At 40.5% G+C, this 26,644-nt stretch overlaps 2 protein-coding genes across 2 annotated transcripts; both read right to left on the bottom strand.

Annotated features, from left to right (window-relative positions):
- Positions 1–2,432: 2,432 nt before the first annotated feature.
- Positions 2,433–3,383, bottom strand: LOC127422108 (olfactory receptor 52K2-like). Its single transcript, XM_051665471.1, has one exon. The coding sequence runs from the start codon at positions 3,381–3,383 to the stop codon at positions 2,433–2,435; it is 951 nt and encodes a 316-aa protein (XP_051521431.1).
- Positions 3,384–4,723: 1,340 nt separating this feature from the next.
- LOC127422107 (olfactory receptor 52K2-like) lies at positions 4,724–5,674 on the bottom strand. The gene has a single exon (XM_051665470.1). The coding sequence runs from the start codon at positions 5,672–5,674 to the stop codon at positions 4,724–4,726; it is 951 nt and encodes a 316-aa protein (XP_051521430.1).
- Positions 5,675–26,644: the final 20,970 nt, after the last annotated feature.

Genomic DNA, 26,644 nt, shown 5'->3' with positions numbered 1-26,644 from the left:
CGTCAGCTCCTCATGCACTTCCGGGAAGAAAGGCACTGGAGCGGGGCGTGGCTGCTTTGAGCGGCGCCATGAGCCCAGGAACCAATCATCGAGCTGCGAGGGTTCAGGGGAGAGAGGAGGGTTCCACTCTAACCCGACGCTTGTGGTCGCCCGGGAAAGCATGTCTGTCATTTCTGCATCAGCCTGTGACTGGTCGATCGTCCCCAAGGGGGGGAGCCCAGCTGAGGCTTCTGCATCCGACTGGACAAGCCCGCTCTCCGATGCTGCACTCGAGAGCTCATCATCTTCGCGGGCTCTGAACAAGAGGCCAGACTCGCCGTGAGACGAGCCGGTGCACTCATCCAGAAAGCCGACTGGGGCAGACGAGTGCGCTGGGGAATGGGAGGTCCGCGGGGGATACCCGGCGGAGGCGATCCCACTGGGGTCCCCAAATCACCCCCCGTGCTAACCGTGCTGGCCTCATACCCGTAGGTAGAAGGACTGAGGCAGGGAGCCTTCTTATGAAAGCAAGCCACGACTGCAACGTTGCCATGGCCATGTTCTCGCAGTGAGAACATGAACCATCCACGAATGCTGCCTCCGTGTGGGTCACGCTCAGACACGAAAGACAGCGATCATGACCATCCGAAGTTGAGAGATAACGACCGCAACCAGGAATAACACACAATCGGAAAGGCATCTTTAAAACGACATGTCTTTAAAAGAGCGGCACACACGGAACGTCTTTTTAAAGATGTGTCTTTTTAGAGAAATATACTGTTTTAGAGAAGTAATCTCTTTCAGAAAATATACTCTCTTTTTTCTGCCGAAGCGCCCAGGGACGTTCTCTGCGGTGCACCAGTGCAGAGGAGGGAGAAGCCGCTGAAATGCGCCGTCAGATCCAGCAGAGGTGAATGAACAGTAGTAGTTCAGCTCAGTGAGCATGACCGTTCGGCTCCGAAGAGAAAATCTGAATGAGTGGTTGCATACCAGCTCCTTTTATACCCGTATGTCCGGGGGAGTGGCATGCAAATACCACTCGCCAATTTTCATTGGCCTTTTATCAAAGACCAGAGGTGTCTCGGGATCCCAAGAGTGGCCCCTAGTGTCACTACATCGACACAACGTCGAGTGATTGACAGATAGGGAACTTAATTTAATATGAATGAAAGATGTACGCTCATCACACGCCAGCTATTACTGGAAAGCAAAGAATAAAGTAATAGAGCCAATATATGGATGGGAATTATTAGGAGACCATAACTGAAAAGAGCCAATGGGGGAATTTGGCCTGGACAACAGAGTTACACCCCTACACTTTACATAAAATGCCTTAGGATTTTTAATGACCACAGAGTCAGGACCTCGGTTTAACATCTCATCCGAAGGACAGTGCTTTTTTTTTTTTTTTACAGCGTAGTGTCCCCATCACTATAATCGGGTATAAGGACCCACACAGACTGCAGGATGAGCACCCTCTGCTGTCTTCACTAACACCTCTTCCAGCAGCAGACTTAGTTTTCCCCAGGAATTCTTCCATCTAGGTACTGACCAGGCTCAACCCTGCTTAGTTTCACTGGGTAACTGGTTTAGAGCTTCAGGGTGATAGGCGCCTGGCAACATATGACTTGTCTATTTTTGTGCTATATGGGGGGGAAGAAGAAAACATTACATTCATGTTCCTTCAGGTTGAGCCAGAAGTTGACATGTCTCACCATTCAAACAAAGCACTGTTATGAATGTTCCACAGAGTTACACTTAAAAGTCAAATTGAGAGTGGCTAACTTATAGTTGTCTCTGCACATTAACTTGGGATAAGAAAAAGTTTTTTTTAACTTGAAATGCCCTGGGATTCCAACAATGAATACATCAATGGAAATGTAGTAAATGTGCTAAAATGTAATGTGTTTTTCTGTGTGATATGTATTAACACATGCAGTACAGGTAAATGAAGAACAGTTATGTACTTATTAAAAACATTTTTTTTTTAAATTAAATGTATATCATAGTATGTATAAATATGAAAAAAATATATATATATATTTATAAATCTTTATTAAATGCCTTTGTTGTGCTTGGACTCCGTTTATCAGTGCTTGAGGCTGTTTATTTTTGTTTGTTTTTATTTACAAATATTTTCTATCAATAGAAAACATGTCTTCAACTTTTCAAATAAGAAATATTTTAAATTATCAAAGAAATTCACACAGAAATGCATTCAAGTTCAAAGTTGTTATAGTATAGCAAGAAAATACAAATTTGTTCATAATTAGTGAGCTTTTTGTTAATTCCTTCGCTTTTGCACACATATATAGCCTGTACCATTCTTGGCTATATAACCTTTCTAGCATGTGATCATTTAAATTCAATATTATGATCAAAACAATATCTCCTTGTATTAAAGTGACCCTTTCAGTGTATCATATTGAGATTAACATACATTTGTATTGGATTTATTTCAGGGGTAGGACCTTTACATCATTTATCAACTGCAGAAACTTTTCTCTAATTTCTTTTGTTCTTACTCCATAAATAATTGGGTTAAAACAACTTGGAAAAAGTAAGTACATTGTGCTCACAAATACACGACTGCTAGGAGAAAAATTATTTCTTATTCTGTATGACATAAATGCAATCAAGGCAAAAGTCAAACTAACTGACATAACAATGAAATGAGTAATACATGTGTTAATGGCCTTCAAGTGAGCTTTGCCAGATTTGAACACAGAGGCAAAAATCACAACATAGGAAACAGTAATCAGAATAAAATCTGAAGTTGGTATAAGGAAAGTAGTCAAAAGTCCTACCAAGTTATTAATGGATATATCTCCACATGCTAACTGAACCAATGCCATGTGCTCACAAAAACAGTGATCAATAACATGTGTTGCACAAAATGACAGTTTGCTTGCAAAAGAGACTATGATGATGATAAGGATTCCATTTCTGATTACTGGCACAACAACAAACTTTAGAAAGCTAGGGATTTCCATGTATTTATGATAATAAAGAGGCTTGCATATTGCAAAGTAACGGTCCAGTGCCATCCACAGAAGCAAAGTGGATTGAAATGTTCCAACAAAATGAATACAAAACATTTGTATCAAGCAACCAGTTAGAGATATGCTACTCCAATTAAATAAAAGGCTAAAGAGCATGTTAGGTACAAAGAATATAGGCAAGATCAAGTCTACAACAGCCATAAAACCTATTAATACATACATAGGAGAGTGCAGAGACTTATGAGATATGATTAAATATATGATAATAGAATTAGCTGTGATAGACAATAAAAACATCAGAAGGAAAGGGATAAATAAAAAAGGCCTCCATTCTTCTAGACTGTAGAATCCATTCAGTTGGAAGTCTGTGAATGAAAAATTTTGTGCCGTAAGATTCTTCATGTCGATCAACACTTTTACACACACCGTTCAGTTCAAACAATTAAAGTTGATGAAACTGTGAAAATAAATTATAGTTGATCAAGTTTTTCTGCAAAAAACACCAAGCTGCATAGTCACTGCTAATTGCAAAATGATTACAATGTCTGTAACGATAATGTCATAAAATCTTTCTCCTATCATTAATTATATATATATATATATATTTTTTTTTTTTGTTTTTGTTTTTTTGTTTTGTTATAATGCTTTGTCTTTCATCTCAGAGTGAAATGAAAGCTTGACACATATCATGCTCTCTAAATACACTATACTGTGTTCCCATGAGAGTTTGTGTTACTCCCACAGAGGTCTTGCTCATCCTCATAACCTGTCAAGGCAGATGTATTGTATTTACACAAAGTGAGAAATGAGGAATATAAGTGTTTTACTTCAAGTTCATAATTATGTTTATTTATTAGATGTGCGTGCACTCATCAGTTGCCTCCTGTAATTATATTAACACAAATCATATTTTCTGCAATTTTAATTCTGTTCTAACCTCTTTATACACTACTGGTCAAAAGTTTTGAAACACTTGCCTGAAATGTTTCTCATGATCTTAAAAATCTTTTGATCTGAAGGCGTATGCTTAAAAGTTTGAAATTAGTTTTGTAGGCAAAAATATAATTGTGCCAACATATTAATTTATTTCATTATAAAAAACGTTTTTGAAATTGATGACTTGGACCAAAAAATAAAGAAAAGCAGCCAATAAGTGCCAGACATAGATGGGAACTCCTTCAATATTGTTTAAAAAGCATCCCAGGGTGATACCTCAAGAAGTTGGTTGCGAAAATGTCAAGAGTACATGTCTGCAAATTCTAGGCAAAGGGTGACTACTTTGAAGATGCTAAAATATAACACAGTTTTGATTTATTTTAGATTTTGATTTTTGTCACAAAATTCCCATAAGAAGGTCTACATATTCAGCAAATGTTTAGATCATTTTATTTTAGGACATTGTAGAATTTATTTATTTATTTTTTTTATTTTTTTTTTTTTAAATGAAACTAAAGTTGTCGAGTCTGCTTTTGACTTGAGTCTTTTTTTTTCTATTGCATTTATACGCGTTTGACCAGCAGATGTCGTCAGCGTGCAGTGTTTCGAGCGTTTTTAAACTATACGGCATTCCGAATGTAGGGTTTCAAAAAGCTTTGTTTCTCCCATCATGACAGAAACGGGGATAGTTAGAGAGAGAGAGAGAGAGAGAGAGAGAGAGATACTTTTGACTTTTAAAAACACTTTAATTTACAAACATTAAGAAATCAAAAGAAAAAAAAAATTAACATACATTTGTATTGGATTTATTTCAGGGGTAGGACCTTTACATCATTTATCAACTGCAGAAACTTTTCTCTAATTTCTTTTGTTCTTACTCCATAAATAATTGGGTTAAAACAACTTGGAAAAAGTATGTACATTGTGCTCACAAATACACGACTGCTAGGAGAAAAATTATTTCTTATTCTGTATGACATAAATGCAATCAAGGCAAAAGTCAAACTAACTGACATAACAATGAAATGAGTAATACATGTGTTAATGGCCTTCAAGTGAGCTTTGCCAGATTTGAACACAGAGGCAAAAATCACAACATAGGAAACAGTAATCAGAATAAAATCTGAAGTTGGTATAAGGAAAGTAGTCAAAAGTCCTACCAAGTTATTAATGGATATATCGCCACATGCTAACTGAACCAATGCCATGTGCTCACAAAAACAGTGATCAATAACATGTGTTGCACAAAATGACAGTTTGCTTGCAAAAGAGACTATGATGATGATAAGGATTCCATTTCTGATTACTGGCACAACAACAAACTTTAGAAAGCTAGGGATTTCCATGTATTTATGATAATAAAGAGGCTTGCATATTGCAAAGTAACGGTCCAGTGCCATCCACAGAAGCAAAGTGGATTGAAATGCTCCAACAAAATGAATACAAAACATTTGTATCAAGCAACCAGTTAGAGATATGCTACTCCAATTAAATAAAAGGCTAAAGAGCATGTTAGGTACAAAGAATATAGGCAAGATCAAGTCTACAACAGCCATAAAACCTATTAATACATACATAGGAGAGTGCAGAGACTTATGAGATATGATTAAATATATGATAATAGAATTAGCTGTGATAGACAATAAAAACATCAGAAGGAAAGGGATAAATAAAAAAGGCCTCCATTCTTCTAGACTGTAGAATCCATTCAGTTGGAAGTCTGTGAATGAAAAATTTTGTGCCGTAAGATTCTTCATGTCGATCAACACTTTTACACACACCGTTCAGTTCAAACAATTAAAGTTGATGAAACTGTGAAAATAAATTATAGTTGATCAAGTTTTTCTGCAAAAAACACCAAGCTGCATAGTCACTGCTAATTGCAAAATGATTACAATGTCTGTAACGATAATGTCATAAAATCTTTCTCCTATCATTAATTATATATATATATATATATATATATTTTTTTTTTGTTTTTTTTTTTGTTTTGTTATAATGCTTTGTCTTTCATCTCAGAGTGAAATGAAAGCTTGACACATATCATGCTCTCTAAATACACTATACTGTGTTCCCATGAGAGTTTGTGTTACTCCCACAGAGGTCTTGCTCATCCTCATAACCTGTCAAGGCAGATGTATTGTATTTACACAAAGTGAGAAATGAGGAATATAAGTGTTTTACTTCAAGTTCATAATTATGTTTATTTATTAGATGTGCGTGCACTCATCAGTTGCCTCCTGTAATTATATTAACACAAATCATATTTTCTGCAACTTTAATTCTGTTCTAACCTCTTTTATTATTATTATTATTATTATTATTATTATTATTATTATTATTATTATTGAATGAACTGATTAACAGTTACGGGGTCATTAGGGCAGTGTTTCCCAACCACTGTGCCACGGAAAGATTGTCAGGTGTGCCGTGGAAAATTATCAAATTCCACAAAATAAATAAATGCATGATAATAATAATAATAATAATAATAATAATAATAATAATAATAATAATAATAATAATAATAATAATTTCAGGGATCCAAACTCCTCACCTTTCGAGAAATTCGCCGTTTTGAAACCATAATCGGTCACTTTTGTGATTGTGAAGAGCAATGATTAATGTGCAAAAGTGACTGATATTTATACGCATTAAGGGTCTTTCACATGACTCGCATCAGTGCTGCAGAATACATTGAAGTCTATGAAGTGATGCCACTTTACACCAAAGTGTTTTTCACACACAAGTTTTTGCTTCACCAATAATGTCTTTGAGAGTACTAAACAACAAGAAATATTTCAAAACTGTCCAAATTTGTGAAGAGACATTGAATGTCTCATAATTTCTTTTAATTAAATATTACCTTATCGTTTACGAATATCAGAGACCCCAGTTATTGAACTCATTTAAATTCACCAAGAAAACAATTAGACCTAAACACAAACGAGTCATTTTATTACTTTCTGCTATCAAAGCAACTGCAAGCTTTTTTCTGTCTTCCAAATACATGTTTTCAATGTTTATTGTGCACACCTCGCGCTTTTTTACGTGGCAAACTCTTTCTGCAACTCTTGTCATGTGGAGGGCAATGCGGCACTTGACGCTGGCGCTGAACAGAGCGTTGACGCCTCGACTCAACTCATGTGAAATGCACTTTACAATGACGATAGAACATTATTGAAACTCAAAATTATTATTATTTGTCTATTATTGTGGTCTTTTCTGATAAAAGCCATGCTCAGCAGTTTAAATAGGCTACTGTAGGAAAATGATACTGTAGATCTGCTTTGTGTTTATAATTCTTATACTGAAGTCAGTAGATTTGTAGCCATGCAGGTTTTAATAAAGGAGAAGGTAAGGACGTTATTGAAACTCACTATTATTAGACTATTATTGTTGTCTTTTTGGATGTAAAATAATGCTCAGACTGAAGGAAGACTATAGATCTGCTTTGTTCTTTTAATGCTTAAACTTTATAAAGTCTCTTGGTAGATTTCGGTCATGAATGACTCAAAATGATTCACGGACTCACTCATAGCACATAAGACGCTCATTTGTCGCCACCTAGTGACATTTCCAGAAGGGGTCACTGAACTTGTTTGTGAAACAGAAGCAAGCCCCACCAAAATACTCTTTATTTTGCAGCTAATTCTGCACAACTGTAAACTTGAATAAACTTGAATCACTAAAATAGCTGGAATTGGTGCTTTTAACTTATTCTTTAAAAAAAAAAATATCCCCAGAATTTTTTTTCGTGGACCAGTGATTATCTTACCTTTTTTGCCCCTCATGAGTTTGCATCCCTGTAATTTGTTGTGGAATTGCATGAACAAATCTACAAATTAGAAAAGAAGCAAATTTGTTGTTTTTTCATTACCGATTTAGCGCTCTTGCCACCTGTGACCACACACAGCATTGCCTACCTATGTGATTTTTTTTTTTTTTTTTTTTTTTTTTTTTTTGCATATCCGAATTTCAAACATTACAAGTAAACACGCTACTAAGCCAGACAAAAAACATGGACAAGTTCTTGAAAAGGAAAAATATTGACGATGGTTAGCCAATGTGGGATAGTGGTGTGCCGTAGTATTTTTTAGTCGTAAAAAGTGTGCAATGGCAACTGAAGGATTCGACAAAATGATTAAAAACAAGAACTCGTGAGCTGGTGAATAACTGTTTTAAAAGTACCGGCTCATAAGAGTCATTTAATCATGAATCTGACTAAACCTGTCACGATATTTGTTGTTGAGTAAATCCAGCGAACACAATAGAAAGGCGAATGGTTATGTATTCAGCCACAAATGTTTGGAATTAAGCAATATTGCATTCACAATGCGTGTAAACACGAACTAAACTTAGAGCACCTCCTGAGATGGTCTGAGATCATCTGCAGCGTTGTCATGGACGACACTGTTCTTGCAGTTGCAAACTAATGTATTTTCAGATGACTGAAAAAGCAGAAACAGTGAGCACTCTGCATGCTCGTGTTTTATGAGAAGGGATGCGCTTATGGGCAGCAGAATACACGGCGAATCAGACAAATGCATCAATGGCTTTTCTTTCGTCTGTTCTTCAAAATATAATCAAGTGTGTTTCTTCAAACGCACGTCTTCGTGTCTCACAGCATTTCTTGTCACGTCACTCCAAGACTTTTTATAAGTTGTCCGCCACAGAAATAACTCACCGCTGTGCATACAATATCCACATTTGGCGGGTTGGTGGGTGCTGATTTTAAACTCTGAATAAAAGGGAAAACTAGCCTAAGGAGCTTTAGCCTAAATAAACCATCTAAAACCGAACATAAACGCTAAGAAACTGAAACCTGCTTACAATGAATAATAGTTCAATGGGACGGAAACATTGCAAAAGTTGGACCTGGCCATGTTGTCATTATTTCTGTGAGTGAAACTTTACTGTGGGAATGTGTGGCCCTGGAACTTGTGTCACCCTCAGACATGTGTGGCGTTCGCTGATACGCGTCGCGAGCGCTGAATGTCCCGCATAATTAAAATAAATTCCACTGATCATGCGAACTATAACATAGCTACTTGCAACTACACTAATTTAATAATGCTGTTGCTAATAAAATAATTGTATGAATACATCTTAATACCAAAGTTACAGGCTAAATCAACGTGAATATTTTCAAACATTACTTATTTATTTTTTCCCACAAATCATCCCGCGGGTCAGAGATGACTCCATGGCGGTCCGGAACCGGTGGGCCGTATGTTTGACACCCCCGGTTTAGATACAAATAAATGCTGGTAGTGATGAGCAGGCTTAAAATTACACTTTGCAAAGATTGTAAAAAATGTAGAGATAATTTTTGTTTTGAAAACATTTCAAAACTTATATTTTGGAGGATTGGGGTTGGGGGTTTGTGGGGTTGAAAGTGAATCTGTCAGCCAGTGTCAAATGTATATGCCAGCCTATACTGTAAATTGTTACCAATGTTTCCTTCACGAATGTTTATGATTATTAAATAAACAATATTAAATATTGATGCATAAACAAACTTTTTATATAAGTATACAAAGACGACAAATTTTGTCGATAAGAAGACAAACTTTAATAAATTAAAGTAAAACACCATAATACAATCATAAAATATCTCTTACTAGAAGGACACATGAATCAGAATCAGAATCAGAATGAGCTTTATTGCCAAGTATGCTTACACATACAAGGAATTTGTTTTGGTGACAGGAGCTTCCAGTACACAACAATACAAAAACAGCAACAAGACTTTTATAAAATAATTAAAATTGAATAACAAATAGATAAATATTGAAAAGAAAAAAGTATATATATAGAATATACAATAGACTATATATATATATATATATATATATATATATATATATATATATATATATATATATATATATATATATATACGTACATACACACATACATATATATATATACATACATATACACACACATATATATATATATATATATATATATATATATATATATATATATATATATATACACACACACACATACACTACTGGTCAAAAGTTTTGAAACACTTGACTGAAATGTTTCTCATGATCTTAAAAATCTTTTGATCTGAAGGCGTATGCTTAAAAGTTTGACATTAGTTTTGTAGGCAAAAATATAATTGTGCCAACATATTAATTTATTTCATTATAAAACTCAAAATTAATAAAAAAAAAAAAAAACGTTTTTGAAATTGAGGACTTGGACCAAAAAATAAAGAAAAGCAGCGAATAAGTGCCAGACATTGATGGGAACTCCTTCAATATTGTTTAAAAAGCATCCCAGGGTAATACCTCAAGAAGTTGGTTGCGAAAATGTCAAGAGTACATGTCTGCAAATTCTAGGCAAAGGGTGACTACTTTGAAGATGCTAAAATATAACACAGTTTTGATTTATTTTAGATTTTGATTTTTGTCACAAAATTCCCATAAGAAGGTCTACATATTCAGCAAATGTTTAGATCGTTTTATTTTAGGACATTGTAGAATTTTTTTTTATTTATTTATTTTTTTTAAATGAAACTAAATGGCAGTCATTTCCAAAGTGTTATGTTGTCGAGTCTGCTTTTGACTTGAGTCTTTTTTTTTCTATTGCATTTATACGCATTTGACCAGCAGATGTCGTCAGCGTGCAGTGTTTCGAGCGTTTTTAAACTATACGGCATTCCGAATGTAGGGTTTCAAAAAGCTTTGTTTCTCCCATCATGACAGAAACGGGGATAGTTAGAGAGAGAGAGAGAGAGAGAGAGAGAGAGAGAGAGAGAGAGAGAGAGAGAGAGAGAGAGAGACTTTTGACTTTTAAAAACACTTTAATTTACAAACATTAAGAAATCAAAAGAAAAAAAAAGAAAAGAAAAAAACAATTATAATAATATTACATACTATTACCAATTAAATACCAGGTTCCCTGATTCACTTATAATTACCAATGCCCCTCCAACACCCCATCTCCATTCAAAATAAGGAACATTATTAGTATGCCGATAGTAAGCATATTCAATGATCACTCTTTATTTCACCAAAGACTTAAATAGTGTCACCATATTTACATCCTCGCCAGCATTTTTACACTGATGTGTCTTAAAAATTGCAAGTTTAGCTTGCCCTATTAAAAAATTGGCAAGTGTACACTGTTGCTGCCAAGACCTCTTATATCGGCAACCCAATATAAATAGACTATTGGTATACGAAATACCCAGTTTTACAATAATTTTCCCCAACAATTCAAACAATGAGCAGAGTCGAAAACACTCACAAAACATATGAAAAACAGTGTCAAGTGCATTACAAAAGGGACATATTGGTAGAACAGTCTCATTAAGCTTTGAAATAAAAGAGTTTGAGGCAACAATGCAATGCAGTAACCTCCACTGAAGGTCCCCACATCTCTTAGAGATAGGAGGTTTGTACAGTAATCTCCAGGATGGATATACCTCATCAGAAATAGATAGCCAAGACCTCCGTTTAGTATCTGGTCTTTGCTTCAATTGCCCCAGATGTACAGATTTGATACAAATATGATATAACATTTTTTTTCTCAATACAATAAAATACCAAATCCCTGTAACCTTTCAGCAAGTTTGTCTGACTTGTATCATCGACAAATTCCCAATCTTTAAGAACCACCTTAAACTCAGGAAATGTCTGAGGAATAAAACCATTCAGAAGAACATTATTAATAAAAGAAGTCAGCATAGGAGGGAAAGAGGCCTTAAGATTCCTAATTAATCCCTCCATAATTCTAACCGAAGTTAGCCCAACTTGGTCAGCAAGTTCTTGTACAGTTCTCCACTGGCCTTTCGTTAAATCAATCAAGTCCATGACTTTGGTAATGCCAGCATTCAAAAATTTGGTAATTAAAGATGGTGATTCATTAAATGATATTTCAAAAAGGGGATTAAAAAAGTGGTTCTGCAATACCATAATGCTCATCCTCTTGTCTTAGCAGTTTAAAACAATCCCAAGATTTGATTACTGATACATAGAAACTGAAAGGCAAACAATGTGTCTTCTCCACAAAGGATTTCTGCATTAGGAACAACTGCTTGTCAAGACCAATTCCTCCAAAATTCTTGAGTATATACAGACCAAAAACAACCCAAGGCACTTGATCTGAACAATACAGGAGTTTTTGCAGTGTATGCAACCTCATTGCCAAAATTTTAGATTCTAAATGTATTAACCCCTGCCCTCCCTCTGCCACAGGAAGATATAGGACACCTGGAGGAAGCCAATGGCAACCATCCCAAAAAAAAAATTGACAAATGCTTTTTGAACACCAACAAGTAATTCTTTAGGAGGATCTAACACAGTACATTTATGCCATAGCATTGAAGCTGCCAAGTTGTTAATAACCAAACATCTCCCTCTATAAGAGAGTTGTGGAAGAATCCATCGCCACTTCTGAATTCTGCAAATCACCCGATCAAATAGTCCTTCCCAGTTCTTTTCTGTGTAACTATTAGTCCCAAAATAAAGACCAAGAACTCTAAAGCCATCTCGGGCCCATCTACATTGCTGTGGTAGCTGGGGAGGTCCTGCGCCCTGCCAGTCTCCCAACAGCAAGGATGCACATTTCCCCCAGTTAATACATGCAGATGAAGCTTGTCGAAATCGATCTAAGGTAAAGATCAATCTTGTAACATCTACAGAGTCTTTTATAACAACCGTTATATCATCTGCATAAGCTGTAAGTTTAACTGGATCGGCACTGGGGAAACTGGGAACATTAAAACCACGTAACTGCCTCCTAAGTGAAACCAGGGGAGGCTCAATAGAAATTGCATACAAAAGACCTGAAAGAGGGCACCCTTGCCTTATTCCCCTGGTTACAGAGAAAGGCCTAGTTAAGGAACCATTAAGACTTAACATGCTGTAAATTTCATTATATAACAATTTAATGAGAGAAACAAAATAAGGACCAAAACCAAAAGCTTCCAGGGTCATAAATAAATACCGATGATCCACCCTGTCAAATGCCTTTTCTTGATCCAGTGAAAGAAAACCAATGTCCAAATTGTACATTTTTGCAACTGTAATAATATCTCTCAACAAAAAGAGATTATCAAAAATTTACCTTTTGGGGACACAAAATGTTTGATCTTTATGAATGACTGATGCCATATGTTTTTTAAGTCTATTAGTCAATGCTTTTGATAAAATCTTAAAATCAGCACAAATCAATGATACCGGACGCCAGTTCTTTAGACACCCAAGATCACCCTTTTTTGGAATAAGTGTTAGAATTGCCCTTCGACAACTCAAAGGAAGAGTTCTTTGATCAATGCATTCAAGAAAAACATCATATAGGTCTTGTCCAATTAAATTCCAGAAAGACTTGTAAAATTCTGCTGAAAGACCATCCAGCCCAGGTGATTTCCCAGAACACATCTCCTGAACAGCTTGTGAAAGTTCTCCAAATGATAAAGGACTGTCTAAGTCATCACGTTCCTCTTCAGATAGCTTAGATAGGTCACATAAAAATTCGTCAGCAGCTGCTCCATCGCATATCTCAGAACAGTATAAATCCTCATAAAAGGAAAGAGCATAACGTTGAATTTCCCGTTGGTCAGTTGTAACTCCACCACATGGAATCTTCAATTGATGAAAAATCTTCTGTTCCCTTGACCTTTTTTCAAGTCCAAAAAAGAAAACTGTAGGAGCATCCATGTCATTCAGCTGGGCAAACCTGGTCCTTAGAAGGGCTATTTTTCCTCGTTCCTCCAATAAATTCTTTAAAAGGAGCTTATCTCTTGCAACAGAGTCAATAAAAGTTGAATTATTGTGGATACTGTCACTGCTTTGACCAAGGATGTCTTGTTCAAGAGCCTTAATTTTTTCTTTGAGGACTCTAGTACTATGTGCAGTGTACTGTTGGCAAAAAGTCTTAATTTGCGCTTTACCGATGTCCCACCATTGACTCAAAGACTGAAATTTAAATCTCTCCTCTCTCCAAGTTTTCCAGAAAAGATTAAAAGAGTGAATAAAGGTGCAGTCCTGCAATAATCTGTTACTGAAGTGCCAATGAGATTTTAAAAGTCTAGGTAATGAGACAGAAACTACAATAGATAAATAATGATGATCTGACAGAAAAGATGGCGAAATCGAGCTATTAAAAAACCTACTCCTATTGCCTTTCTCAACATAGAAATGATCAAGCCTAGCCCCTGACATATTATTAGAATTAGCTTTTAACCATGTGTACTGTCTAACCCCAGGAAAGGACTCCCTCCACAAATCAACTAAATTATGATCATTTATTACTTTCTTTAAACTCTCAGCAGAAGGTGGATGAGGTTCATCATGATTCCTATCCAGATCTGGATTAACAGTACAATTGAAATCACCACCAAGCACAATAATATTTCCCTGAGGACACTGTGATAAAGCATTAGAAAGTATTTTGAAAAACATAATACGTTCTTGACCAACATTTGGAGCATACACATTAAAAAAAGAAAAAATGTGTATCACCTAAGACAATATCAGCTCTCAGAATTCGACCAGGCATAACCTCAACCATATCTGGTTGACTACTGACACATGGGGAACAAAGGATGGCAACACCTGCACTGAGGTTTGTTCCATGACTTAACAAAACATTGCCTTTCCAGTCACCAGTCCACTGTGACTGATTCTGCTGATCTGTATGTGTTTCCTGTAATAAAATCACATCTGCTTTCTTTAAACGCAAAAAATCAAATAAAGCAGCTCTCTTTTCTATACCCCGACAACCATTCATATTAAATGTTCCAATGTTTAAGGTTGCCATAAGGGAAGAGTAGAAAAAGCAAACAACAGCTCCAAAAATCACTCTATTAATGAACATGGCCCTATTAATATTTCTTTTGACAAGTTTTTAATCTTTTTTTAACAGCGCTCACATGTTTCTTGAGTCTGTATCGTTTAGGCTGGTCGAGCTCCTCCAATGAAGCCTTTCTCATAGCCATAACACAAGAGTCAACAAAAAGCTGCATATCAGAGAAATACTTCTCTAATTTTGGTCTTCGCTGATGGAAAGTGCTGTCAAGAAAATCATTAATTTGCTGTACAGTATAATAAGGTGGCTTCATTTGAAGGCTGCATTTTTTTTCTGCAGAACTTCCTTGTGAACTGACATCAGTGAGATAATCTACAATATCAGATCCCTCACTATCAGAATCAACATCTATAGACTAAGTCTCACCTCTCTCGGTGAGCTGGTCCACATCACTCTGTGACAGGCCAACAGATGCTTGCGAGTCCCACGACTCTCCGGCTCCCGCAAGCTCACCTGGCTCCCCCGGGTGCTCTGGGTCACTGGTTCCCTCAGCGGCGGTCTCTGTTCCACCGCAAGCCCCACTGCTGACATTATCACATTCACTTGTGTTCACTGAACACATTTCTGCACCCTCAGCATGACTGTTTGCTGCGTGTTCATTCGGATATTCTTCGTCTTTAGACAAAGAATCGGATACAGCCCGCTGATCAGTTTTATCACCTATATCCTGACTGACATCCTCCGAAGCAGAAGCCACTTGCTCCGGAAATATATTAGGTTCAGTCTCATTTTGTTTAGCCACCTTATTAGATGGACATTTTTGTTTTGTGTGACCAAAAATCCCACAAGAAAAACATTTCATTGAGTCCGTGCTGATAAAACTTGTATAATCTTTACCTGCCAAAGTCAATTTCACAGAAACATCCAAGTTTTGAAATTCAACATTCAAAATCATGAAGGTTTGACGCCTGAAGGACATAACATGTTTCAAGTCAGGATTTTTTACACCGAGGGGAATCATTTTAATCGGCATCACTATTTTACCATAGCGGCCAAGTAATCGCTCAAGTGAGTCATTAGAGATAAACGGAGGCACATTGGAAAGAGTTACCTTTTTAGATGGGCTCGACAGCGGTAAAACAGGCAGAAAAGCATCACCAACAGATAAGCCAACTTCTACTAAATGATGAACCATAGACTCTTCTTTCAAAAACACAACAACAGCTTTATTCATTCTAGATGCTGACATTATGTTCCGAGCACCTATTTCACTGCTAATAGCAGTCAAACAATCTTCAACAGTGATAGATTCATCTGGTATACATTTACAGCCGTTCCGGGCAGTTAAAGTAGCAAACCCGTCAGAGTCTGCCGACATTTTCACAACCCCTAACAGCTAATTAGAATTAACTACAAACTAAACTAAACTAAATTATTACAGAAATAGGAAAAAGGAAAAACTCACTCAGAAAAGCTGCCACACGCTCAAACACTCACACGCTCCTCCCAGTCACTCCGCACATGCGCTCAGACAGACAGAGAGAGAGAGAGAGAGAGAGAGGTTTAACACATACTTTATTTTTTGTTGTACTTACATCACTTTACATTACTGGCAAATGTATTAATGTTTCTTAAAAAAAATGAATAAAAATTAAACATAATAAATAACTTTTAAAAATTCAGAAAAAAACCTAACATCATAAACACAAAACCCCATTAACACACCATACATCACAAAAACAAAACATGTTATTTGCAAGCTTATAATAAGCAAATTAGATTTTTAGTCTTGCTTCTACCAAATGTTTAAACATTATTTCAGGATCTACTGTTGCAAGTTGTAAACCTTTATTCTTCCTGGTTATCCATACTGCCAATTTCGCTGTCCCAATCAAATAATTTAGTAAACACTTTATCCTCCTCATTGAAAAATTATATTTGATTCCCCCAATAAATACTTTATCAGAAAATTCATCATCAAATCTTCTAAACCAGGTTTTAAGCAATTTAAAAAGATATTTTAATCTACTACACTTTCAAAACAAATGTTCCAGATCATCCTGTTTCCCACAAAATCCACATTTCCCTCCAACTGCTGGATTCAGATGTGCCACATGTCCATCTGTAGCTATGGCCCCGTGAATAATCCTCCACTGTAAATCAGCAGTACGCTTCTCCACAGAGGGTTTAAACAGGGTCCGCCATCTGTCCCTCACAAGGAAGTCTGGACTTAAACATTCTGGCCATCTAGAAGCTTTTTGTCTCTTCAACATATCTTGATGTATGACTTTTACTAAAGTGCAATATAGTGCTTTCTTTGATGCGTGTTTAAAATAATCCAATTGAGGGTTCTTGAAAAATACAATTGAATCCACAGCATCACTTTCATTTTCCTCATTTATGACAGGTAAAATCTTTATTTCTGGAAAATCTTGAAAATATCTTATATCCTGTGTATATCTCTGCCCTATATAAATCCTGTAAGCACTTGGTAAAGCATTGCATATGTCTTCCTTTAATTTTAATATAAGGGGTAAAGATTTCCAGACATCTCTTGAAATGCCTCAGTGGGTTTCCAACCCTTCTCATCCAGAAGATGTCCCAGTTTTTGAATGCCATTCCTCAATAAGCATCTCCACACATTTACAGAGGACAATAATCTAGTCTGGATCATTGGTTTGAAAAACAGCAGTTCTTCTGGAATTCAATTTCCTGGGACATCCACATCTCGTTCTACTTTAAAAACAGTTCTCCATGTTCATAACATATTCTCATAAAAAGGTGTAAGCTATGATAAGCTCATCTCTCCTAATTTCATTAAAAATAAGTGTCTATCCAGTCCAAATCCACTTATCCGCTTCAACTTGCAGTCTTAGCCCATGCCACATCTTCATTGTAAAGAAGTTTCTGTACAGCTTGTCTCTTAAAAGCCTGAATATGACTCCTCACATCCACCAAGCCTTGACCACCCTCATGGACTGGTAAATTTAGTGCAGCCACACGAATCCAGTGCTGTCCGCTCCAGAAGAAATTGACAAGTGGCCTTTGTATATTAAAGATAAGTTCCACAGGTGGTTCCATAACAGTAGTCCTATGCCACAACATTGATGCAGCCAGATTATTCACAACTAGACCTCTTCCTCTATATGACAACTGTGGCAATAGCCATTTCCATTTCAACAATCTGGCAGACACCTTTTCCAGCAGACCCTCCCAATTTTTCTTTTGAAACTGATTATTCTATAAAAAAATAAAGTTTTCAATCCATCCTGTCACCACTGCAATCCACCCGGAAGTTGCGGAAACCCAAAACCTTCCCACTTGCCAATGATAAAACCTTCACTCTTTGCCCAAATAACTCTAGCAGAAGAGGCTTTTTCATATATTTTAATAGTTTGAATTAAGGCTGTAATATCCTCTTGACTTGTAATAAAGACAGTAATATCATCTGCATAGGCTGACAAAAACAATTTAAAATTGTCATTTGAATTAGGAATTATACTTCCTTTGGGGTTCTTCCTTAACCTACACAACAAATGTTCAATAATCAAGTGAAAAATCCAGAAAGCAGACAACCTTGCCTAATACCTCTCGACACAGGTATTGGTGCACCTAATCCACCACCTGCGTTGACCATAACCGAAACATTAGAGTGTAGCAAACTAATATGAGATATAAAGTTGTCACCAAACCCAAAACACTTTAACACATTAAAAAGATATTCATGAACAACTCGATCAAATGCTTTTTCTTGACAGAGTGACAACACTCCAAAATTAACATTATTAAACTGATTAAGGTCAATTACATCCCATAATAAAAAATATTGTCCATTATAGATCTTTCAGGTATACAATATGTTTGATAATTTTGAATCAATAGGTCTAAACAGTGTTTGAGTCTGTTTGCCAAACATTTTGGAAAATATTTTATAATCAGAACATAACAAAGATGTTGGTCTCAAGTCCCCTTTCTTCAGAAGCAAAGACAAGACTGCTCAATGACAACTTATGGGAAGAGATTTGCCTTTGATGCAGTCTAATAGAACTTCATAAAAGTCTTGTACTATTATATCCCAGAATTGTTGATAAAAATCTACAGGTAATCCATCAATTCCAGGGGGACGGCCAATGGATAACTGACGCATTGCTTCTGTGAGTTCTTTAAATGTAATTAAATTGTCCAGTGCCTTTTTCTGCTCATCCCAAGCTGAGGTAATTCCTTAAGCAAATCATCAGCACTTCCAGTATCACAGCTCTTAGCGCTGTATAATTGTTTATAAAAGTTTCTTGTCAGCTTTCTCATTTCAACCAGATTTGATGTTACAGATCCATCCTGACAGCGAAGATGACACATTTGCTTTTGATGATCACTTTTTCTTTCAAGGTTAAAAAGAATGTACTGGGAGCATCCATGTTCTTGATAGAGCAAAACCTTGCCCTTATCGCTTGCTTTTGTAAAATAAAATTTAGTTCTTGTTTTTTCTTATTTAAAACATTACAGTGTACACCTTCATTATTATTTACAAGTTTTCTCAATTTCCTTTTGTAAAGTTTCTACTGTTGTTTTTACCATTGTTGATGTATGAAAAGTGTATTTTTTACAAAATAATCTTATATTCACCTTGCCCACATCCCACCATTGACAAAGACTCTCAAATGAGGACTTCTTCAGCTTCCAAATATTCCAAAACATTTTAAATTTTTCACAGAAAAAAGGATCTGGTAATAATTTAACATTCAGATGCCAGAAATAATTAGATTTTGAAGTCTTCTTTATATTTAAATCCAAAGTAACCATATGGTGTTCTGAAAACCCATTAGAAGAAATGCAAGCATCAATTACTTTATTGTTCCATGTCTTTTTCATGTAAAATCTATCCAGCCTTGCACCGCAAACTCTACTGTCAGACATTTTCAACAATGTAAACCGTTTCACTCCTATATTTCTTGTTCTCCATACATCTGCTAGTTGAAATTCATGCAGAATTTTTAATAACGTGATACCTGACTGAGTATAAATCTCTTCCCCATTCCTGTCAACTATAAAATCCGTTGTACAATTCCAGTACTTCCCATCACATACCCCATTCGATTTCATTATCCTTATTAGTATGTGTTTCTTGTAAAAAAAAATAAAAATAATAATAATTCTAAGAGATTCTGATACCACTACTAATTTACCTCTGTCCCTTTCCCCATTAATATTTAGAGAACCCACCCTTAAACATCCATGAGAAAATAGAAGTATAGAGTGGACAGAGACAGAAAAAAACAGCAAAGTGTGAAAGACACCATGTGAAATGTAGTCATTTTGATCTTTTTGTGGAACAAGTTTATCCTTTTGTAGTTTTGTAATCATCTTTTTCAGACGAAATCTCTTCTTCTTATCTAAAGCCTCAAAGCTGACTGTTCTTTGCAGCAACAAAACTGACATTATAAATTTCTCTGCGTCTGGAAAAAAGTCTCTCACATCAAACGTTTTACCAAAAGTTATGTCTAAGAAATAATTTATCTTTTGTAAGGTGTACACCACTTCCACTGCCTGTGACCCCATATCTGAGATTTCAGAAAGCGTATCATCATCTCTCATCTCTGTATCGCCTTTTACTTCAGCCTTTGATGTGTCAGCATTAGTACTTGCTGCTTCACCATAAGCCTGGTCACTCACATCATCATTTATTAAACAATTTTCATTTGATTCTAATTCAACAACAGTTTTCTCATTTCGATCATTACTATCACTAACGTTGTCAGCCTGTTCAATACTTTGAGCGTCACACTCCTCCATATACGGAGGGATCACTTCCTCTGACTCATTCACAACCATGGCTGCAATAATCGGCCTGGTGTCCTCCCCACTTGCCCCAGCCTTATGTGGGTATACTAGCCTCTTGTGTCCAACATCCCCACACTCAAAACACTTCAGGTTCCCTATCTGTCACACACTCGACGTTGTGTCGATGTAGTGACACTAGGGGTCACTCTTGGGAGCCCGAGACACCTCTGGTCTTTGATAAAAGGCCAATGATAATTGGCAAGTGGTATTTGCATGCCACTCCCCCGGACATACGGGTATAAAAGCAAGCTGGTGTGCAACCACTCATTCAGATTTTCTCTTCGGAGCCAAACGGTCGATGTTTACTGAGCTGACTGTTCATTCACCTCTGCTGGATCTGACGGCGCATTTCAGCGGCTTCTCCCTCCTCTGCACTGGTGCACTGCAGAGAACGCCCCTGGGTGCTTCAGCAGAAAAAAGAGAGTATATTTTCCTAAAAGAGTATATTTCTCTAAAAGAGCGGCACACACGAAACGTCTTTTTAAAGACGCATCTTTTTAAAGATGCCTTTCCGTTTGTGTGTTATTCCTGGTTGTGGTCGTTATCTCTCAACTTCAGACGGTCACGATTGCTGTCTTTCGTGTCTGGGTGCGACCCATGTGGAGACAGCATTCGTGGATGGTTTATGTACTCACTACGAGAACATGACCATGGCAATGTTGTGGTCGTGGCTTGCTTTCGTAAGAAAGCATTGCGATTTGGAGACCCCAGTGGGACCGCCTCTGCTGGGTATCCCCCCGGGGACCTCCCATTAGGAGGGTTTCCGGATGAGTCCGCCGGCTCGTCTCACGGTGAGTTCGACCTCTTGCTCGAGTGCAGCATCGGAGAGCGGGCTTGTCCAGTCAGATGCAGAAGCCTCAGCTGGGCTCCCCCCTACGGGAATGATTGCCCAGTCACAGGCTGATGTGGAAATGACGGACATGCTTTCCTGGACTGCCGCGAGCGTCAGGCTAGAGCGGAACCCTCTGCTCTCCACTGAACCCTCGCAGCTCGATGATTGGTTCCTGGGCTCGCGGCGCTGCTCAAAGCAGCCACGCCCCGCCCCAGTGCCTTTCTTCCCGGAAGTGCATGAGGAGCTGACAAAATCATGGGAGGCACCTTTTACTGCCCAGTCCCGATTTCTCAGTTCCCCTGCACTCACTACCCTCGATGGCGGGGCGGCCAGGGGCTATACGCTGATTCCCCCGGTGGATAAGGCGCTCACGGTGCATCTATGCCTGCAGAGTGCCGCCACCTGGCGCGGATGCCCAAAGCTCCTGTCCAAGCCCTGTAGGTTCACGTTGTCCCTGACGGCCAAAGCCTACAGTGCTGCTGGACAAGCCGCCTCTGCCCTGCACGCCATGGCTCTCCTGCAGGTCCACGAAGCCAAGATGCTAAAAGAACTGCACGAGGGTAGTTCCGTCCCAGATCTGATGCAGGAACTGTGCTCGGCGACCGACCTCGGTCTCTGGGCGATGAAGGTCACGGCGCGGTCTCTCGGGTGGGCGATGTCCACATTAGTGGACATGGTTCCTTGCTGTCCCTATCTCCCAGGCTGGCCTATTTGGTGACACCATCAAGGACTTTGCCCAACAGTTCTCGACGGTGAAGCAGCAGACGGAGGCTATCCAGCATATCCTGCCCCGGCGCGGCTCAAGATCCCACACCCTGCCTGCTCATCACCAGGGGCTTCCCCCTGCGGTGACTGCACCGGCACCGCCGCAGCCCGCACCTTCAGCCCAGCCCCGGAGTGGAGCCCACCGCAGGAAGAAGATGCCACCTGTCTCACAGCCGGCCACCAAGAACCCACGAAAGGTTTCAAAGCGCCCCTGAGACGGGTGACCCAGGGTTGATGAAACCCACTGCTTTGGAGCTGGTAGGAAGACCACTCCATCCCCCGGTGGAGGGCGGGTGGAGAATCTTTTGTTGCCTTTTCATTTGATTTAGCCGCATTCCCAAGTGGCTGCAGTACCCAACAGTTCAGCAAAAGAGCGGTTTCCTCATTCCCTGGGTCACATTCCCGGTGTTCACGGCCGTCATCACGACCACTGTCCACCTTTTTACCCTTGCAGGATTGGCGCTCCAGCGGTGGTCTCCCTGCACCTGCACGCTCAGCTGTGGCACAGATCCGCCCCCAATGTGACAGTCTCCATGGGTTGCAAGGACAGGGCTCTTCCTCCCCCATCTCAGGCTGTTCCAGGGGTGGTCACAAGGAGCCAGGTAAGTGCTTCGATGTCCCTAGACTCAGCACGGTCATGACATGTGGCACCTCGAGCTCTGCCCCGCTGCGAGGCCCCACCTGCCGGTACGTCCGACGAGGTTGTCCCTTTGGTCCCCCTCATGCGGAGCTTGGATGCGTGGCTTGTGCTTTCCAATCAATCACGATGGCTGATCCGGACCGTCCGACTCGGCTACACGATTCAGTTCGCCAGGCATCCACCCAGGTTCAGCGGTATCCACTACACCTTGGTGAAGGATGAAAATGCTGCTACTTTGCGCGTGGAGATCGCCACCCTCCTACGGAAGGGTGTGATAGAACCTGTCCCTCTGGCCGAGATGAAGAAGGGGTTTTACAGCCCCTGCTTCATCGTACCGAAAAAAGGCAGTGGGTTGCGGCCAATCTTGGACCTGCGAGTACTGAACTGGGCTTTACACAGACTCCCATTCAAGATGCTGACGCAAAAACGCATTCTGGCGAGCGTCCAGCATCAAGATTGGTTCACGGCGGTAGACCCGAAGGACGCGTACTTTCACGTCTTAATTCGACCTCGACACAGACTCTTCCTGCAGTTTACATTCGAGGGTCGGGCGTATCAGTACAAGGTCCTCCCTTTCGGTCTGTCCTTGTCCCCTCACATCTTCACGAAGGTCACAGAGGCAGCTCTTGCCCCATTAATGGAGGTGGGCATTCGCATTCTCAACTATCTCGATGATTGGCTAACCCTAGCTCACTCTCGGGACAAGTTGTGTGCACACAGGGACTTGGTGCTCTCACACCTCAGTCGATTAGGGCTTTGGGTCAACTGGGAAAAGAGCAAGCTCCTCCCGGTTCAGAGCATCTATGTTCTCGGTTTGGAGTTGGATTCAGTCTCATTGACAAAGTGCCTCACAAACGAGCGTGCACAGTTGGTGCTGGCCTGTTTGAAGGCGTTCAAACAGAAAACAGCAGTTCCACTGAAACTCTTTCAGAGGCTCCTGGGACATATGGCATCCTCAGCGGTGGCCACCCCGCTCGGGTCGATGCATATGAGACCGCTTCAGCACTGGCTTCAGACTTGAGTCCCGAGATGGGCATAGCGCCGCGGGACACATCGCATGGTCATCATGACGGTCTGTCACCGCCTCTTCAGCCCTTGGACTGACCTCACGTTTCTATGGGCAGGCGTTCCCCAAGAGCAGGTCTCCAGGCATGTCGTGGTCACGACAGATGCCTCCAAAATGGGCTGGGGCGCTGTTTGCAAAGGGCACGCAGCCGCCAGTTTATGGATGGGCCCGCAGCTGCATTGGCACATCAACTGCCTCGAGTTGCTGGCAATTCTGCTCTCCCTGTGGAGGTTCCGGCCGTTGATCCAGGGCAAGCACGTGTTAGTTCGGACAGACAACATGGCAACGGTAGCATATGTCAACCGCCAAGGCAGTCTGCGCTCTCGTTGTATGTCACAACTCGCCCGCCGTCTCCTCCTCTGGAGTCAGCAGCACCTCAAGTCACTGTGAGCCACTCACATCCCGGGCGACCTCAACACTGCAGTGGACGTGCTGTCACGGCAGGTTACCCTCAGGGGAGAGTGGAGACTCCACCCTCAGGTGGTCCAGCTGATCTGGAGTCGATTCGGACTGGCACAGGTAGACCTGTTCGCCTCCCAAGAATCCTACCACTGCCCGCTCTGGTACGCCCTGACCGAGGTACCTCTCGGCATAGATGCGCTGGCACACAGCTGGCCACCTGGCCTGCGCAAATGTGCATTTCCCCCAGTGAGCCTACTTGCACAGACTCTGTGCGAGGTCAGGGAGGACGAGGAGCAGGTCATCCTGGTAGCACCCTACTGGCCCACCCAGACATGGTTCTTGGACCTCACGCTACTCACGACAGCCCCCCTGGCGAATTCCCTGAGGAAGGACCTTCTTTCTCAGGGACGGGGCACCATCTGGCACCCGTGACCAGACCTCTGGATTCTCCATGTCTGGCCCCTGGACGGGACACGGAAGACCTAAGCGGTCTACAACCAGTGGAGGTAGACACAATCACTCAGGCAAGGGCCCCTTCTACGAGGTGCCTGTATGCCTTTAAGTGGCATCTATTCGCTAAGTGGTGTTCTTCCCGACAAGAAGACCCCCAGAGATGCGCAGTCGGATCGGTGCTTTCCTTCCTGCAAGGGAGGTTGGAAGGGCGGCTGTCCCCTTCCACCTTGAAGGTGTACGTTGCTGCTATAGCAGCACACCACGACACAGTGGATGGTAAGTCCTTAGGGAAGCACAATCTGATCATCAGGTTCCTGAGAGGCGCCAGGAGGCTGAACCCCTCCAGACCGTGCCTTGTTCCCTCATGGGACCTCTCTATAGTTCTTCAGGGTCTACAGAGAGTCCCTTTTGAGCCTTTGCAGTCAGCTGAACTTAAGGCACTCTCCTTGAAGACTGCCCTCCTGACTGCGCTCACCTCCATCAAGAGGGTAGGAGACCTGCAAGCGTTCTCTGTCAGTGAAACGTGCCTGGAGTTCGGTCCAGGCTACTCTCACGTGATCTTGAGACCACGACCGGGCTATGTGCCCAAGGTTCCCACAACCCCTTTTAGGGACCAGGTGGTGAACCTGCAAGTGCTGTCCCAGGAGGAGGCAGACCCAGCCCTGTCGTTGCGGTGTCCGGTGCGTGCTTTACACATCTATTTGGATCGCACGCAAAGCTTTATGATCTCTGAGCAGCTCTTTGTCTGCTTTGGTGCACAGCGGAAAGGAAGCGCTGTCTCCAAGCAGAGGATCGGCCACTGGCTCATTGACGCCTTAGCTATGGCATATCACACCCAGGACGTGCCCCCCCCAGTAGGGCTACGAGCCCATTCTACAAGAGGTGTAGCGGCCACCTGGGCCCTGGCCAGGGGTGCCTCTCTAACAGATATTTGCAGAGCAGCAGGCTGGGCAACACCCAACAACTTGCGAGGTTCATCCTGGGTAGTGGCACGTAATACAAGCGGATAAGCCCGGGATTGCCGGGTGTATCGCTTGCATATAGTGCCTTTCACCTCCTCTGAGCTGAAGATGTGTGCCATTAACTCCTAGTAGTGTTCACAAACTATGTTCCCTGGTTGACTTCCTCCGAGCCCTGTGGCAGTTGAGTTTTCGGAGAGACTCGCTGCCAGCCCAGTACACGTGCTAACTAAAAGCCCTGTTCTGGGGTAGGTGCTCCGCATGCGGCGGTTCCCTGTAGGCAACCTATGCGATGTATATCTTCCGCTAATTTGTTTCCCTGCTGGCAAACTGTGTCTTCCTTGGGCAGAGGACCCTCTGCCACAGTCTCCATGTTTGTAGTAACTCCTACCCCATTGGGTAGGACCTACCCTGAGACTTCTCCACATGACATACTTCCGACATAGTTCGGCAAGACCATGTGACGTATTTTCCACTTAAATATCCCCCTTCTCTCTGGGCGAGGAGTGGTCTCCATGGCGTCCTCCCCTTGGGAGGGACACCCCCCAACTAGACCTGGTCAGCCCAGTCAGATATTCCCCCTTTTTTTAGGGAGTGGAAAAAAAGACGGGGAAAAGAGGCCACGACTAGGCTAGCCTGTCTCTATCTTTTGGGTAGTCGACTTGTCCCCAAAGGGCCATTCGACACCATAACTATGTTGGGGGAGGCACACAGTGGTCTGCCCATCACACACCGCCAGTTCATGTAACACAGTTCAGCCAGTTGCTTTGTTTTTTATAGGGACCCCTAGTGTCACTACATTGACACAATGTCGAGTGAGTGACAGATAGGGAACGTCATGGTTACTTGTGATTGGAAATTCTGGATCTTCCTTCTTACTTGTGTGCACATTACACTCAGGTAAGTGGTGCATCCGTGAAAGAGCATCAGGAGCTACATTCAACTTTCCTTTCCTATGTTCAACACAAAATCAAATATTTGTAGTCGAAGTGCCCATCG

The sequence above is a fragment of the Myxocyprinus asiaticus genome, chromosome 31, assembly GCF_019703515.2.
Source record: "Myxocyprinus asiaticus isolate MX2 ecotype Aquarium Trade chromosome 31, UBuf_Myxa_2, whole genome shotgun sequence".
Classification (NCBI taxonomy): Eukaryota; Metazoa; Chordata; class Actinopteri; order Cypriniformes; family Catostomidae; genus Myxocyprinus; species Myxocyprinus asiaticus.
This window is presented reverse-complemented; position numbering and strand designations above follow the sequence as displayed.